Here is a 15,734-nt window from a genome sequence, read left to right as displayed (position 1 = left end):
CCCACAGTACATCCAAACTGTCTAGATTCAGCTATCTAGCATTTAGCTTGTTAAGCACTCTGCTTAACTCTGCAGGAGAGCTCTGTCCAGGCAAAGAAATCTGTGTAGACTGCCTGGACACCAAACAAAAATGGCCAAATGCAGCATATTCCAGGCATCTCAGTTCAAACTATTACGAGGTACAGATTATGCTGTGGACCAAATGCCCCTGCAGAGCATCCCTCTACCAAACTGTATAAAAAGGTCTAATCTTCTGTCTTGACAACAATCCTTCAAGTTCACAATTCAACCTCTTTCTTAAAAGTCTGACAAGCTGCATTGGGAGCTGAATATTTTACATGCCACTGACTGAAAGCTTTCAAATTCACGGACTTGAAGCCAAGATACAAAACTCGCACGCTTTAAAATTTCTTGCCTAAAAACTACTCTTGGCTGATCATTGTTGCCAAATTTGATTTGTGGCATCTGAAGAAAACTAGCTAAATATATCTTAAGCCTAATATTTTATATTAATGAGAAAGCACAGCCATTTTTTTAAAGTACAGACCAAGCCACAATATTTCTTAGAAGCAGAGACAGTGTGTTTTAACTTGCATACAGTAACTCAGTATTTTTGACACAGAACGTGAGGCAATGAAAGCTTCTGTTTTGGATAATTTGTTTAACTAGCATAGCAAAAAAGTCTGTGGTTTTATGGTTTCCTAGACTACCATCCCTCCAGGCATCAGTTCAACCTGGTCATCCCAGTCTCTCTCTTCCATGTCCACTGGAACTTCTTCCAAAACCTCTGCTTCAAGAAGTTAATGGGCCACAAGCTAAAACCAACATGAAAATCTAACTCCTATTACCCGTGAATCAGCCACCTCAGCAAACATTTGACACTGTGCTAACATCCCCATCTCCCCAGCTAGTAACTCTCATCTTTATTTAGATTGTTTTTAAGTATGAAAATAATTGTGACTGCAATGAAAACTACGGTACTACATCAGTAACTCTTAATACCATTAAAAGTACCCCAATGAGAAAGATCTCTCCTTGTATTTTTCCAGGTGCTTTTTGCCTCAGTGCAGAGTGACAGAGAATCAGACTCATAATTAAATATATTTTGAGCACTCCTTTCCTTGAGCTGACTATTCACATGCATTATGAGACGATGCACAAACGTGAATTACTTCCAACAACTTTTCAGTCACGACTTTAATACAGTCAGCTTATAGGAAACATTAACACGTTTACCATGTGTAATCTAGCCAGTGCTGACCAAAACACACCTCCCTTGAGCTAAAATTAGGAAGAATAAGAACTTGTTTCCCAAGCTACACAGCTTGCTTACCTCCTCCTGTTTCGTGCAGGTGTGTTGCATCGTTCCCCTGAGAAGTGGTGTTGGTTGGGTCGGGCCAAAGGAGGCTGCCTATTTGATGTCATCTCCCATGGTCGCATTGGTGGTGATGGGGCTGGTGATGCTGCTGTATAGTCAAAGACTGAATGGGAAAGGCGTTGTCGCTTGGGACTAGGACTGTCTTCGCTCTACGCCAGTGCAAAGAAAACCAAAACAAAACAAAAAACAAAACCCACCTCCAGATGAGTGAATTACAATCCATACTTCAGTATTGCTTTGCAGCTAGCATTAGGAGTGACTTATTTCAGACTGCACTAAAACACCAGGAAATTGAGAACCTGCAACTAGTTGCCTACTTATTATCTTTATAAACAGAGATTTTTGATGGCTCCCTACCCCCTGGAAGAATTAGTACTAAATTACACTTTAGCAGCATTAAAATATAAAAATTCTAACATCCATGCAAACCCAAAAATACAACAGAAAAGGGAGTAACATGAAGAAAGTAAGGAACAACCTATTTCAGATTCCTCTGTCCCTAGCACTTATAGGCTACAGAAGCATGAAAAGATGTACAAGCACAGACTTCACAACAATGGAATCTGTACTAGTCAGTAAGTAGATACCACACAGAGCTTGCACTCTGCACTGCATCCCCTCCCTATCAGGTCTGCACTTACACAGCTAATCAGACACCTGCTCTGTGCTGCAGGCTATTTTGATTCTGCTAGCTCAACACAGAGATGCTTCATGCTTCTAGTTACTCACATAATAATGTTCATTTATACATATAACCTGAAAAAAATGAATCATCAATCTCTGTTTAAGTCTGTGTACTTCGCTAAAATTCCACAGGGACTACACAGTGTTCAACATTTTCAGTCCTAGTGATATGAAGGTCCTTCACCTCCAGATGATGTTCTCCCAATTAGTTATGAACACAACTACCTCTCCTCTTCTCTGTGTGTCCATGCTACTGAACCATTTAATAGAGCTGTCATACTTCTCAGAAATTTCCACCAATGCCTACGATGCCAGTAGCAAACTATTCTGTCAAAATTGTAACACATCATGCTGCTAACAAGCATGACAATTGAAAACAGAGAAAAATACATGTCATACTTCAGAGCTCATCAACTGAGCACACAAAAACTAAAACCACATAAACTACCACACTGGAATCACCATTTAGTCCAAACATCACATGGACTTCTCTGACAGAACTCCTGGTGCAGACTGTACTGTTTTGCTGCTCTCCAGCTTGTCCACTCACCCCACCACTTCCATTTCAGCCCACCGCAGCACTTTTTCAATTAAAATTGCATGTAATTGCAGATAGCTGGAGCAGAGAAAACAACTTGTCTGCAATGGCTCTGTGGCCCTCCCACAGTCTCGTAATCCACAGGTTGCTAGAGGTCTTATTTCAGAATTAGTTATAGACTGGACTATGGACATCTTCTGGCTCTTAGCTTCACAGGGACCTGCCACTTTCTGAACACTATTAAGTTGCTTCTTGGTAGGTTTCCATTGACATATAGTTTTACTCCACTGTTCTTTCTGAGAGCACACAGTCTTTAACAACCAAAAGTTTTGTCCAGGTGTTTAAGAGAAAAAAAAGGTATTTTTTCTCTCTTTTGACTTGCGGCCATTCTTACAAAATTTTAGAGTTTTTCAGGTTCTTGCTTTCACATACCCTAACACAAACTGCAGTTTTCCCCTACTCTACCTTATCTAAAGCCATCGGCTTCCTCGGGCAGCCAGCCTGATGATGCGTGCATCCATCTGTTGCTCAATCTCTTCTGAACTCTTTAACCAACGGCAATTTTTCAGAGAAAAATAGGTCAAAAGACAGGTTTGCAGCTGAAGGTTCATGAAAGTAGATGCCCAGGTAAATGTTGACTCTTCCAGAAGGCTGTTCGCCCTCAGAAGCTCAACACCAAAAAACTGGAAGAGATATTCCGTAAGTGCCTTGACAGCAAAGCTTCTGTGACAATACTTGCTTTGTTAGATTTCAGAGAACACTGTCAAAGGACAAATCTTAAAGGAACTATGCTACAAGAGTCAGAGATGGACGACCTGTGGCCCAATTTTTTACACCATGATGACTAAGCCTATTCAAAGAGAAACACAGGCTAGTAAATTATGTACGCTGGGACTTTGAGAGTGCAAAAGAAGATGTCAAACGGAGGAAAGAAAAAACTGGATTTAGTGAAGCTGGCAGAAAACAGAACCCTAAAATAATAAAATAACCACTGCTGTCCTGATACATCCTGTACATGCCTTTGGCTGGGAATCTCTCACTGCTAATGCCCTAACTTAAATCTGGCACCTTTCCAGATCATTAACGTCTATATACCCTGCGCTGTAGAAAGCAGTATGGAAAAACAGTTCTTTAATTATTATTTTTCTTTTGTTCGTGAAGTGCACCAGTTCAAAGACAGTGGAGATGCAAACCACTAAGCAGTTAGCCTTCATCATCACTCTAAATTACTTAACACAGGTATTTCAAACTCCATAAGTGTTAATTGCCCTCTGCAGTAAGCAACAGTACTTTTAGCCAAAAGTGTTTCTCATTAGAACGAAAATAAAGCTAAAATCATTCTTGGAACTACATGTACAGAGAGATTTAAAATGTAATTGTGGGTTTATTTCTGTACTTTAAAAGAAGTAACTAAAGCTAAACCCAACTTCTTTACAAACTTTCATAAAAAATTCCCAACACAAACTCAATGAAGACAGGGCATTTTGTCTTAGTTTTTATTAAGAAACCAATTCCCATCTGATGATTGTAGAAGGATAATACTAGTACGCAGGAAAGTACAAAGAGTTAATGACAAATACGTATCCTGTATAATTTAATATTTGTTTTCATGCCATTTTTAACAAGCTTGTGGAATAACTAGATATTGACAGTATGTTTTTTCAGTCTACACTATCACTGGATATAAAGTTCAGTAGTTTATTTGTGGAACATGATACTTTCAGCAATGACAGTAGCTCTCCAAATCCCCAAATCACTCTAGTTGTAATATTCAAAATATTCCCTGGGACTACTGCTACTTTTTACAGCCATTATGCTATGTATTTTTCTCATGTCCAAAAGGCTACGAGAACAGAGTGGCTGAGAGCTATCAAGAACATTGTATCTACCTCTCAACTAACAAGCTAGAAGCACTACTTTCTTTAAATATACATTCAGCAAAAAGAGCATGATGAAGAGGAACACAGATCACTTCATATTTAAAAGAAACAAGATCAGGACAAAGTCATCAGATCATTACCAGTAAAACTGTTTGTTATACTTCTTATCTGTTTCTTGCAGAGATTTTTTGTATGTTTTATCTAAATGCTGTTCCACTTCATTTGGGAAAAAATAGATATTTTCACCAAGACAACATCCTTTGAGATGTTTCTTTTTATTGTCCTTTGCTTTTCCAGTCAAATTATAAATACTGCACCCACACACACGTTATCAACCATCACAGAAGGGAATTATTATCAAAGCAATTGCTGCTGATATATGAAAATCACTTTCCTCTCCAACTCCCTTCATATTCTCACTTAACAGTCCTGGGAAGCACAAGAAACTACTCCATATCCTCCATTTCAAATTCAGGGAATAAACTACATCTATGCAGTAGCCCCCAAAAGACCAGTACTTTAAAAGTAAACTAATACTTCAGGAGTATTTTCAAGCATAGCCTTTTCCCACAGAGGGCTTTACACAGGGACAGTATGACAGGTATACCCCCTAAATGACCCTGCCAGGCTGACCAGAAGTCTGCACCTACATGCTTCCCCTTCATGACTGCATTCTGAAAAAGAAATTATTTTTCCCATGATACAAACTGTTAAACTTCAACATTTATAAGCATTTTCAAATTTAACAGTAGGCATCTAATGGGCTAGTAAACTGAATATTTTGCATGGTAGGATATATACTACAACAACTGTGATTTGATTTACATTCCAACATTTCTATTACTCTGATCATATCTACAGTAACAGTAAATTCCTGGGCTGAACAGACAGTTATGTCGAAATGTAGCAGCTTATTCATAGGCCAGGACTAACCTAATTTTAAGTATATTTTATGGCTTAGGTCTAGTAGCTCTGAAAGAGCTGTGCCCCACAACCCTAGAACCAAGACAAGGGAAGTCACCTATGTGACTGGAATGAGTCATTGTGGCCCAGAGTGTCTTGTAAGCATTACTGTCTTCTTCCATCTCTCCTCCAGAAACCAGCAGAGGTAGAAGTTTAACTTAGGTGTGGCATTACAAGGTAGAGTTGCCAAGCTCACACCACTCCTGCAGCAGCTGGCACTATAGATACAAAGTCTGTAGGAAACCAACAAAATAATTCAGATAGCTACAGCCCCTCCAGCTCCTGACACCAAGAGCAGTGGTCACCTACACTGTGGGGACCAGAAACCTGGTGGTGGCTACACCTCCAGTGAGGCTCCAGTTGCTAGCCTAGTTTCTACTCAAGCTGGTCTCACTTAGCCCTCCAGCACTCACACACATGGGATAGAGAGTGATAGTACACAGAGAGGTAGTTTAGAAAAGATCTAATAAAATAGGAGAGACTGCTGTGATCAGGTGCAGAGCTCAGCTAGACAAGTGCAAAGACCAGGCACGTCATCTCCTTGGCTGGCACAGTCCCACTGACCTGCTCCAACATCCCAGACCCTCAGCTTCGTGTGACTGACCAGGTTTTTGTTTCTTGTCTTTGTCTCCATTAAGTTTGTTCAGTAGGTCTGTGTCTCTCTACGTTTTATTTATGGCTTCCCCCTTTCCTTTAGAACGCCATTTGACAAGTCTTCGATCAAATCATCTCACTGAAATAAACATTCCCACACTCCACATACCCTCTCTTCAAGCAGTGTCTGCTCAGGTTTGGTCCTTTTATCTGCCTTCCTTACTTTTTTGTTCAACAGATTTGTGCCTCAGAATGTTCCTATTTATTCCTCCTTTTCTTATTACACTCTTATGACACTGAAAAGTTCCTTGACCAGACACTATTACACAAGCTGATGCTTTCTCCTTCCACTCACCTTTACAGAAATCACACAACTCTTCCACTAAGAATACACAGAAAAATTGTACAGACAGTGTTAGATACTACAAACCAGGAAGAGTGAGATGAAGACTACCTCTAAACAGTAAAAACTACGGACAATATGGAAAAAACCAAGAGGCCCTCACCCCTTGCCCTAAACAAGAATATTTAACAAAAATAGTGTTAGGGAATGAGAAGAATCTGTTGTGGTAAACCAGCAGTTTGAAGTCCCAAGCACACTTCATCTCACTGTCACGATAACCCAGGATGGTTCACCCCCCCCCCATCTGCACATACTTTTACACACGTGATGGAGGCCAGCTGTGGATCTGGGAACTTGGACAGCAGCACCTGCACTACGTCAGTCAGCTCCACAGTGAGCAAAACAGGACACTGCATATACATCATATGTGAACCAGCACAAGTTCTATCATCCACTCCTGCTGTGCTTTCCCCTGAGCTTCACTCCCCACCAGCTCCTCATCTGATCAGCACTGGTATCCCAGGGCTTGCACTGTGGTGACATTCAGCTTTCATGAAAGACAAAGCTGTCACTTGCTCGCTGTCCTGCCTCATCCCTGAGGGATCTGCTCCTACATTCTGTATAACACTGGGGAGAAAGAGAAACAGGATGAAAAAAGTGGGATCATATTAACTTGTAAGCTGACAGATGAAAAGCTCTTGGGGTACATAAAGCTTGACATTTCCTTTAAATATGCTCTTAAAATTCTAGCTTTAAATAAATCTAGACAGCAGCTACTAAAATGAAACAACTATGTGCAACAAATTAAAAATCCTGTGCCACAAATGGCAAAAAAGTAACAGATTTTATGAAAAAATGGACCACTTCCAACCTAATTGCTGTGCTTTTTCCAAGACAATATAAACAAAGATTATCCAGTTGGACTGAGGGCTGCATGACAAAGGACTTGTCTATGTATAAAGATTTGCCAGCAGAACCATACTGCAATGACACACATCTTTTACCGGCAGAAGTTCTTTAGAGGAACTTTATCTGACAAAATGAACATCAGAAATAAGAATCTTTCTCAAGTATAACTGGATTTGCCCAAAGAATTTTGCTGGCTTATTAGCCCTGGCTAACATAGTGATATTTTTTATCCCGCTAACTGTGTGGCTGTCCAACTCGAGCATAAAACACTGCTTGTTCAAATTCTGAAATGCTAAGCAGGATTCAGAACCTTTGCTCCAACTCACCACCATTCACATCATTGTTATATCTGTTCTCATGAGTAAGAGAACATCTGGAACAGACACAATGACTCCCCTGGAAAGAGCTGCAAAAGACTATGGTTTTTGACAACAAGTACAATCTTGGTACAACGAAGTGGCAAAGTGGAGATAAATGGGTACATGATAGGAAAATAAAAATTCTAATATTGATGTCTACACCTTGCATCCTCAGGCACTAAATAAAAATCCTAGAAGGTAAACATCTAAGACAACTGCTTTAAACAATGCTTCATTTTTTTTTAAAGTACCGTTCCAATTTTACCGATAAACATCACTAACATTAATATTCGGAGCCACTTTTTTCTAGACAAGCTTTAATTTCAGAGTTGTGACCAAGACGCAGTTTGGAAACATGGCTGGTTGGGTGCATATCAGACAACTTCCAGATGAGGGAACACTAAGGGAAATCTGAATTCGGTCTAATAAAAAATTAGCAAAGAAATAGAGACATTCCCAAATCTGCAAACGGTCTCAAACAAAGCAGGTGACCAAAAACAAGGCTAAAATGAGCCAATTCTTGCAAAACTCCTAAGAGATAGCACCTGGAGTACTGTGTACTGCTCTGGGCTCTCCAGCACAGGAGAAACATGGACATACCGTAAAGAATCCAATATAGGGTCACAAAGATGATTAAGCACCTACAGCATCTCTCATGTGAAGAAAGGCTGAGACAGTGTGGGACTGTTCAGCCTGGAAAAGAGAAGGCTCAGGGGTATCTCATCAGTGAGACACAGAAGGTTCCATTTGAACATGAGTAACAACACTTTACTCTGAAGGGTGACTGAACACTGGCACAAGTTTCACAGAAAGGCTGTGGAGTCTCCTTTAATGGATGTCTGAAAAGCCACAGTGCTGGGCACTTGGCTCTAACTAGCCCTCTTTCAGCAGGGGGGTTGGACCAGGTGACCTCCAGAAGTCCCTTGCAACTTCAGCCACTCTGTGATCCTGCAACTGACTTTCATTCAATCCTAAACACCAGGTGTTCTGAAGCGTTTTCCTGTGAAAAAAGCAAAGTGCAACTCAAACAGTACTTTGGGGTAGGGTTTCAAGATGTACCCTTGAGTCACAAAGTACTTCTGTGAGTATCTACCATTTCCCACTGAACACCTGACACATCTGAGCATTCAAAACGGAATATCATTTCCCTCTGCACTACAGAGCCTTTTTCTATTTTTTTTTCATGTCGTAAGAAGAAAACCAGTAACTCCACCTTAAAATGGAAACCAACACACAGTAACAAGGTTGCTAGTACAAAATTTACTGTAGCAGCTTTCTATGTATCAGGTTTCTTAGTAATTTATGTGAATTAAAGAGCCCTTCTGATAGCGCAACAGCACTACTTTCCACGGTACTTAGTAAAAAGAACACAATTTGTAAAATAAGAGCAACACTATGAAAACATGCCCCCGCCTCGATAGGTACTGGGGTCAGAATGCTTGCTTTGTTTGTTCTGTCTGTCTGGTTTTGGTAACCTTTGTCGACCTCACTGAGGCTTTTGATACTGTGAGCAGAAGAGGTCTGTGGCAGATTTTGGAATGTTTAGGTTGTCCCCCCAAGTTCCTTAAAATGATCATCTCACTCCATGAGGATCAGCACGGCCAAGTCAGATATGGCAACGCACTTTCTGAGCCCTTTTTAATTAAGAATGGTGTGGAACAAGGCTGCGTTCTCGCTCCTACCCTATTCACCGTCTTCTTCAGCGTGATGCTCCAAAGGGCCACAGCAGACCTCGATGATCAGGATGGTATCTACATTTGATATTGTACTGATGGAAGCCTGTTCAACCTAAGGTGACTGAAGGCCCACACCAAGACCTTAAACCATCTTGTCCGGGAGCTGCTCTATGCTGATGACGCCGCCCTTGTTGCCCACACAGAAGCAGCTCTGCAGCGTTTAACATCCTGCTTTGCAGATGCTGCTGAGCTCTTTGGGCTGGAAGTCAGCTTAAAGAAGACAGAGTCCTCCATCAACCTGCACCTCAGGAAGTCCCCCATCATCCCCACATCACCACTGGCCAATCAGAGCTCAAATCAGTCCAGCAGTTTAATTACCTAGGCAGTCTCATCTCCTCAGATGGTAAGATCGACGGAGAGATAGACAACGGGTTAGCTAAGGCATACAGTGCTTTTGGAAAACTCCACAAAAGAGTATGGCATAATAAACACTTGAAGAAAAGCACCAAGATCAGTGTTTACAAAGCCATAGTGTTGTCTACTCTCCTATATGGTTCTGAATCATGGGTCATCTACCGCCACCACCTGCATCTCCTAGAACGCTTCCATCAGCGCTGTCTCTGTACAATCCTAAAGATCCACTGGTCAGATTATGTGACCAATACATCTGTTCTAGAACAAGCAGCAGTCACAAGTGTAGAGGCCATGTTGCTGAGATCACATCTGCGTTGGGCAGGGCACGTCTCAAGGATGAAGGACCAACCACCCCCTCCCTAAGATCTTGCTCTATGGTGAACTTGCCACTGGCTGCCGCAAGAGAGGAGCCCCGAAGAAAAGATACAAGGACTCTCTGAAACAACATCTCAGCCTTGGCCATATTGATCACCAGAACTGGTCTAATCTGGCCTCCAATCGGGAGGCCTGGAGACACAACATCTATAATGCACCTGTCTCCTTCGAGAACACACGCAGGATCACTCTCGAGGAGAAAAGACAGTGCAGAAAGAACCGTGTCTTGCAGATTACACCACCTAAGGAGTCTTTCTGCTGTGCCTTTTGCAATCGGATATGTCTGTCACGTATTGGCCTCATAAGCCACCAGCGTGCCTGTAACAAAAGTGGAGAGTGCCTTCCCAAATCTTCGTTCGCGAAGCCCAGTCATGATGAAAACATGGTAAAAAGAAGATGCAAGTTCATTTCTCTTTTTTAATCTTTCAAAGCTATGTCAGTATATATCAATTAGGCTGCTACTGTATCTAACTGTACCAAGAACACTCATCATTAATCTTTCTGAGCCATCTGGAATTCACTCACAGTTAACAGGATTAATTCATTATTTACTGAGAGTGGACACAAAGGCTAATTTACTCTTCATCCACCAGAACTGACAATAAGTCCTCCGTGTGAGGCATTTCTGCAACGATCTGCATTATGCAATAGCAAATTGCACATAGACAGCAGAAAACAGATTCCAACAAATATCTTCATTTTACTTATGATCAAAACACATTGTTAAATTTGTTGCTTATTCTACACCAGACTGACATTTATTTCCAGTGTTTTTTCTGTATCAGTTCCTTCTCTGAAACGCATTTCCCATTTAACTGGATGTTTAGGATATACAAAAGATATTAAGAGACAGCTAAGTCTAAACTGCTTAAGTTTCACACCGTAAGTATTTGAAACAGTCCTAAGACTTTGATTATTAGATGTCAATTTCTCACCCCAAAACTGGAATGTTACTTGGCTGCACGTAAATTAAAATGCACAGGAACTTTAGAAAAATGTAAAATTATTACCATTGTATGTAGCACTGCAGCACTCCATAGCAAGAAGAAAACAAGGAAAACTTATTTAGTAAGACCACACTATTCTTATTTTCAAGCTATACTGCTCATACAAAAAGGACAGTGCAAACCATGCATCATAGCTGAAGCACTTCCTTTTCTAATACTGAAGTAGGTTTAAGAACCAAGGAAGCTCACAGCCATCTCCAAATTCATCAAATTGATTTTTTTTTTAGTATTTGCTATTGCTTGCAATACTTGCTGCATGCAAACAAGAATCCTTTGAAATATGAGAAGATATTACAACCATTTCTTGGCAAAATGAATCAAAGCAATTTAAATGCTGTTAGACTCACAAGGACGTTATCAAGTATTTATTTTTGTATCACATCATGGTGTTTTTTCTGAATGGGGATCTTTAATTCTCAATCCAAAACACCAGCCAAACTTCAATAAGAGAAAAAACCTCAGCTATACCTCCCTCTCTATTAAAAAAGTTGTTGTAAAAATACTAATTTCACTTTAATTTATGGTCTCAACTTTTAACTCGGGTTTTTCAATGGTCCTTTTATCTGGATGATACAAAATGGAAAACAGTTTCTGCTAATTCTGCAGAAGTTTCCTGCAGTTAATATGCACTATGGTAGTAAGCATTTCAGGCCTTCTTAAAACTGGAAACTTAAGAAGTTATGCAACAAATAGTACTAGCATCCAATTATATTTTTTAAAAATATTTTCCACTGGTTATTTCTAACCAGTCCACCCTCAAATTGCCTACCACCTGAGGTAGTGTCCATGTTTTGACACCAACACCATCTAACATCACCTTACAGAAATGTGCTAAAAACATCCTCTGGGCCTCCACAAAGTCCTGATCTTCTATTTGTATGTAAACAGAAAGTAAGTTTTTAATTAAAATCATGGAACAACAGATAGAGAAACAGGGCTTTGCATGTGTAACATCAAAAGATATCAATTACTTTAAAAAAATTACCTTAAATGTCATAAAATGTATTGAAATTTATACACTTAAAACGATGCCAGGGTGAGAGCAAAGTGGTGAAACCAAGACAAGGTGTTCAGGTATAGCCACATTTCAAAAAGATCAGAGTTTTCAATTTTAACAATAATTACGCTCTTTCAGCTAACGGGGCAAGGAGTCTGAAGAAAAGTCTGGTCCAGACTACTTCACAGCAAAGTCTTCTCTACATACAGTCTGTATATACTGTGTGTATTCACTACTGACTTTGCCATTTAGGCACTTGAATCTAACAACACAGGTACCTCAACGTTATGCTGACCATAGGTGTTGACAAAACATCAAAAGAACATCCAGGCATTCACACCAATAAAAACGTTACTCACACTATTGTAACTGATGTCCTTAGTGGGCACAAGGGCAAGTCAGCATTTAAAATTTTTTCCCAGTAAAAGGACTACTGGCATAATATCTCAAATCTATTGCAGAAAAGCATATTCACATTTCGCTGCCTTCCCTGTCATTGCCTGTATTTTCTGCTAAGTTAACCTAAAAGAGGAATATATGAGAAAACATTGCACGTCCTTAGCTACAAGACACAGCTTGTACTTGGGCAGATCTTTTCATTTACTTTAGGAAACAAGATTATTGTCATGTAAAGTCAAAGGAAGGCTTATTAATAAAAAACAAACCACATGATACACATCACATGACATGTGAAGGAAAAGAAGCCTCACTCCCCTGAACACACTCAAATAAGCATGGTTTGCTGACTCACTTTTTAAACCTCATCCTACACTTTTACTAAGGAGAAAAACAAGGCATTAAGAACTTAAGGTATGCAAGAAATTTAGTGAGATGTGTCCTTTCTTAAAATAGCCTCAAGCTGTGCCGAATGCTGAACAAGGTCAGCATCACGGCTATGAACTGCTAAATCACATTTCAACAACAGATCCATGTAAACATTCACATATTGAAAGCAGAACCAAAGAATACAAACACTATACCATGTCTCCGTATTTGAATGTGAGGAAGTATGCTCTGACTGTTCTCTGATACAGTAAGGAAACTCTGAATAAAGAGGAAGAAAGCTTCACATACAATCTCTAACCTATGCTCACTCAGTAAAGCTTCACACACAAAGTGACCAAATGCATATTGGCCTTCCCAGGTCCTTTGTGTTCACATCTGAACATTTTTCTCAAATCTATAGTCTTCCACTTGGAACTTTTTATTCATCTTCACAACTTCCTTCCACAACACTATTTTAAATTAATATCTGTTCCTAGTCTTTCATGTCTCCAATCTCTTCATTTCCCCTCTTGCTTTGTATGCAGTTCCAATATCTTCCCAAGAGACAAAAAGAGAAAATAACAGAACAAAAATGCCCTCTCTCAGCACTTACCAACAAAATAGTTTAAATGTCTTTGCAAGAGACTGATTTCCAAGAATTGTATCTTGAAAATGCAGTTCATCACCACAACACAGTTTTTTAAGGAACAATCCCAAGACACATCATCTAAAAAAAATAACCTTAATATTTGCCTAGAGAGAAATCCATCTTCTAAAGCTTTCCCTAAGACTGCCAGGCAGAGTATCTGCTCAGCAGCACCATAAATTGTGCCCTGAATGTTCTCATCCCTTCTCACACAATTTACTGATACTGAAATGTGGAAAAGAAAACCAACAGTTGGCCATGTGATAGTTTTCACTCTAGGCCTTCCTGGAGACCAGCTCGTAACCAGGAAGGAACATAGGAAGGTGACCACAGAACTATTCCATGCTATTGCTTTACATAACTTGAGGTATAAATAAAGCCAACGGGAGGGATCTCTCTTCTCTTCCTTTCTGGCGAGGTTCGAGAACGGTGGGTCCCTGTCTCGGTCTTGCTTATCTGGAGCTGAGGCCTACAGTGACTGCTGCTGTCTGCCACATGTGAGGGGAGAGTGCTGGGCCATGTCCAGCTGTCCTGCTTCTCTCAAAGGAAGTCGTGAGATTTTGCCAGTCCTTCAGTTTACTGCTTACTGTGTTTTTAGATTGTGTAGACCCGTTTTGGTTTTGTCCCTTTTCATCCTTTTTCCCTTCTCCCTTCCCCTCTTCCCTTTAGGAAGCTATTTAGGGTTTCTGGGGTTATAGGTATATAATATTCTCACTGTATATATCTGTTTCATATGTAAAATATATATTTTTGCTATAGCTTTGGCTGCTTGTTTTTTTTCCTTCCCTCTCTGGGAAGCAGACCTTGCTGTCAAGTTTCGGAGACTTGGTGGGGAGCCAGCTCGAAACTCGCACACCAGGTTTTGGGATGGGAACAAAACTGCAAGATTGATAAGATGAAAGGGCTACTTACACAGAAAGTAAGCAAAGCACAGCACACATAGAGGCACGCACAGGAAGAACTGTGTGGTTTTGTAGTATCTGAGGTTGTAGGAGGAAATTAAAAAAAAAAAGCAAAGTTATTGCAAATGAACAAGGGGGTAAAAAATTCTGTGACAGCAAACCTGAAATGTACTCACTGAGAACCAGGAAGTGTAGACATTAAAGAGAGAATGTCTCTATTTTTCTGAGAGGGGAAGAGCAAAGGCATCGGTCTTTTTACTGCTGCAATGCCAACAGAAGACATCAGCTGAGTCAGATATATGCTGCTTACCTATTTTTCTACCAGCTGAGGTACAGTTCCAGTGCAATCCAGACAAACTGGTTGGAAGGCAAACAGCAAAATATGCTTCCTTTCCCTCTTTCCCCTTCCTACTGTTTTTAAAGAGCCTCTGTTGTTACCATTTTACTGCCTTTCAAGACCAAAACCAGCTCTAGCTTTCTATGCTCTGACAAACAGACAACAGTAGAGGGCACCAAAAAGCAAAGCAGATTTCCTTGATCCTTCAAGAGCTTAGTAAAAAAAGAACCTACCCACTACCATGTGAAGCTGAAGAGTAAAAAAAAACGAAAACCATCCTATTAAATCATAAACCTAGGCAATTTTTGCCCACAGCAGAACTTAAGTACTCCGTGTCAGATTATTTAACTTGATATAGATACATACACAGAAAAGAAAACCACAAGTTCTATTTCTGTATGAACGGATTAAGTCAAGCCTGCATCTTCCAAAAGTTTCAAGAATCACTCCTCCACAGTCAAAGCAACTCTCTGACTCAAAACAGGAAAAAAAAGAAATTTCACATCTTTCCTATTCCTGCCTTTCAAATCCTTCTGGGGCGGGGAAGATGAGGTGGTGGAGCTACACACAAAGATTAAGTGAGAGGACCTTTATAAGTCCAAGACTTGCTCTGTACAATCTAATTCTCATTAGATTCACTAGCAATTCAGTCCATGTAGTTTCCATGAACAAATGTGTATGACAGCTTTGATGTGCAACAAGACTACAGTTTCATAGTACGAGATTATAACTCCATATTAGGTGTGAAGAAGTAACTTCTCTTCCCAACCACATCATTTTTATACTCAACTAAGAGCTGGCACAGCTGCAACTCTTAAAGGCTTTCTCAGCAAACAGTTAAAAAAGTAACAGTATCAACAATATAACTTCAAATCATACAAATGATCTTCCTATTATCAATAATATTTTTTCAATACATATTGAAAAAATGTATTCCGACAAGCTGATGCATAAACTTGAAAAACCA

General features: G+C 40.0%; 1 protein-coding gene across 4 annotated transcripts in view; it reads right to left on the bottom strand.

Moving 5' to 3' along the window:
- RNF38 (ring finger protein 38) overlaps positions 1-15,734 on the bottom strand; it is a 108,491-nt gene that overhangs the window by 28,711 nt on the left and 64,046 nt on the right. For all 4 annotated transcript variants that reach the window (XM_032675392.1, XM_032675393.1, XM_032675394.1 and 1 more), the window contains one exon: positions 1,334-1,527. In XM_032675392.1, the coding sequence (XP_032531283.1) occupies positions 1,334-1,527 (194 nt within the window). The remainder of the gene's footprint in view (positions 1-1,333; positions 1,528-15,734) is intronic.

Source organism: Chiroxiphia lanceolata, chromosome Z (assembly GCF_009829145.1).
Source record: "Chiroxiphia lanceolata isolate bChiLan1 chromosome Z, bChiLan1.pri, whole genome shotgun sequence".
Classification (NCBI taxonomy): domain Eukaryota; kingdom Metazoa; phylum Chordata; class Aves; order Passeriformes; family Pipridae; genus Chiroxiphia; species Chiroxiphia lanceolata.
Note: the sequence above shows the minus strand (reverse complement) of the source record. Positions and strands in the feature narration are given on the sequence as shown.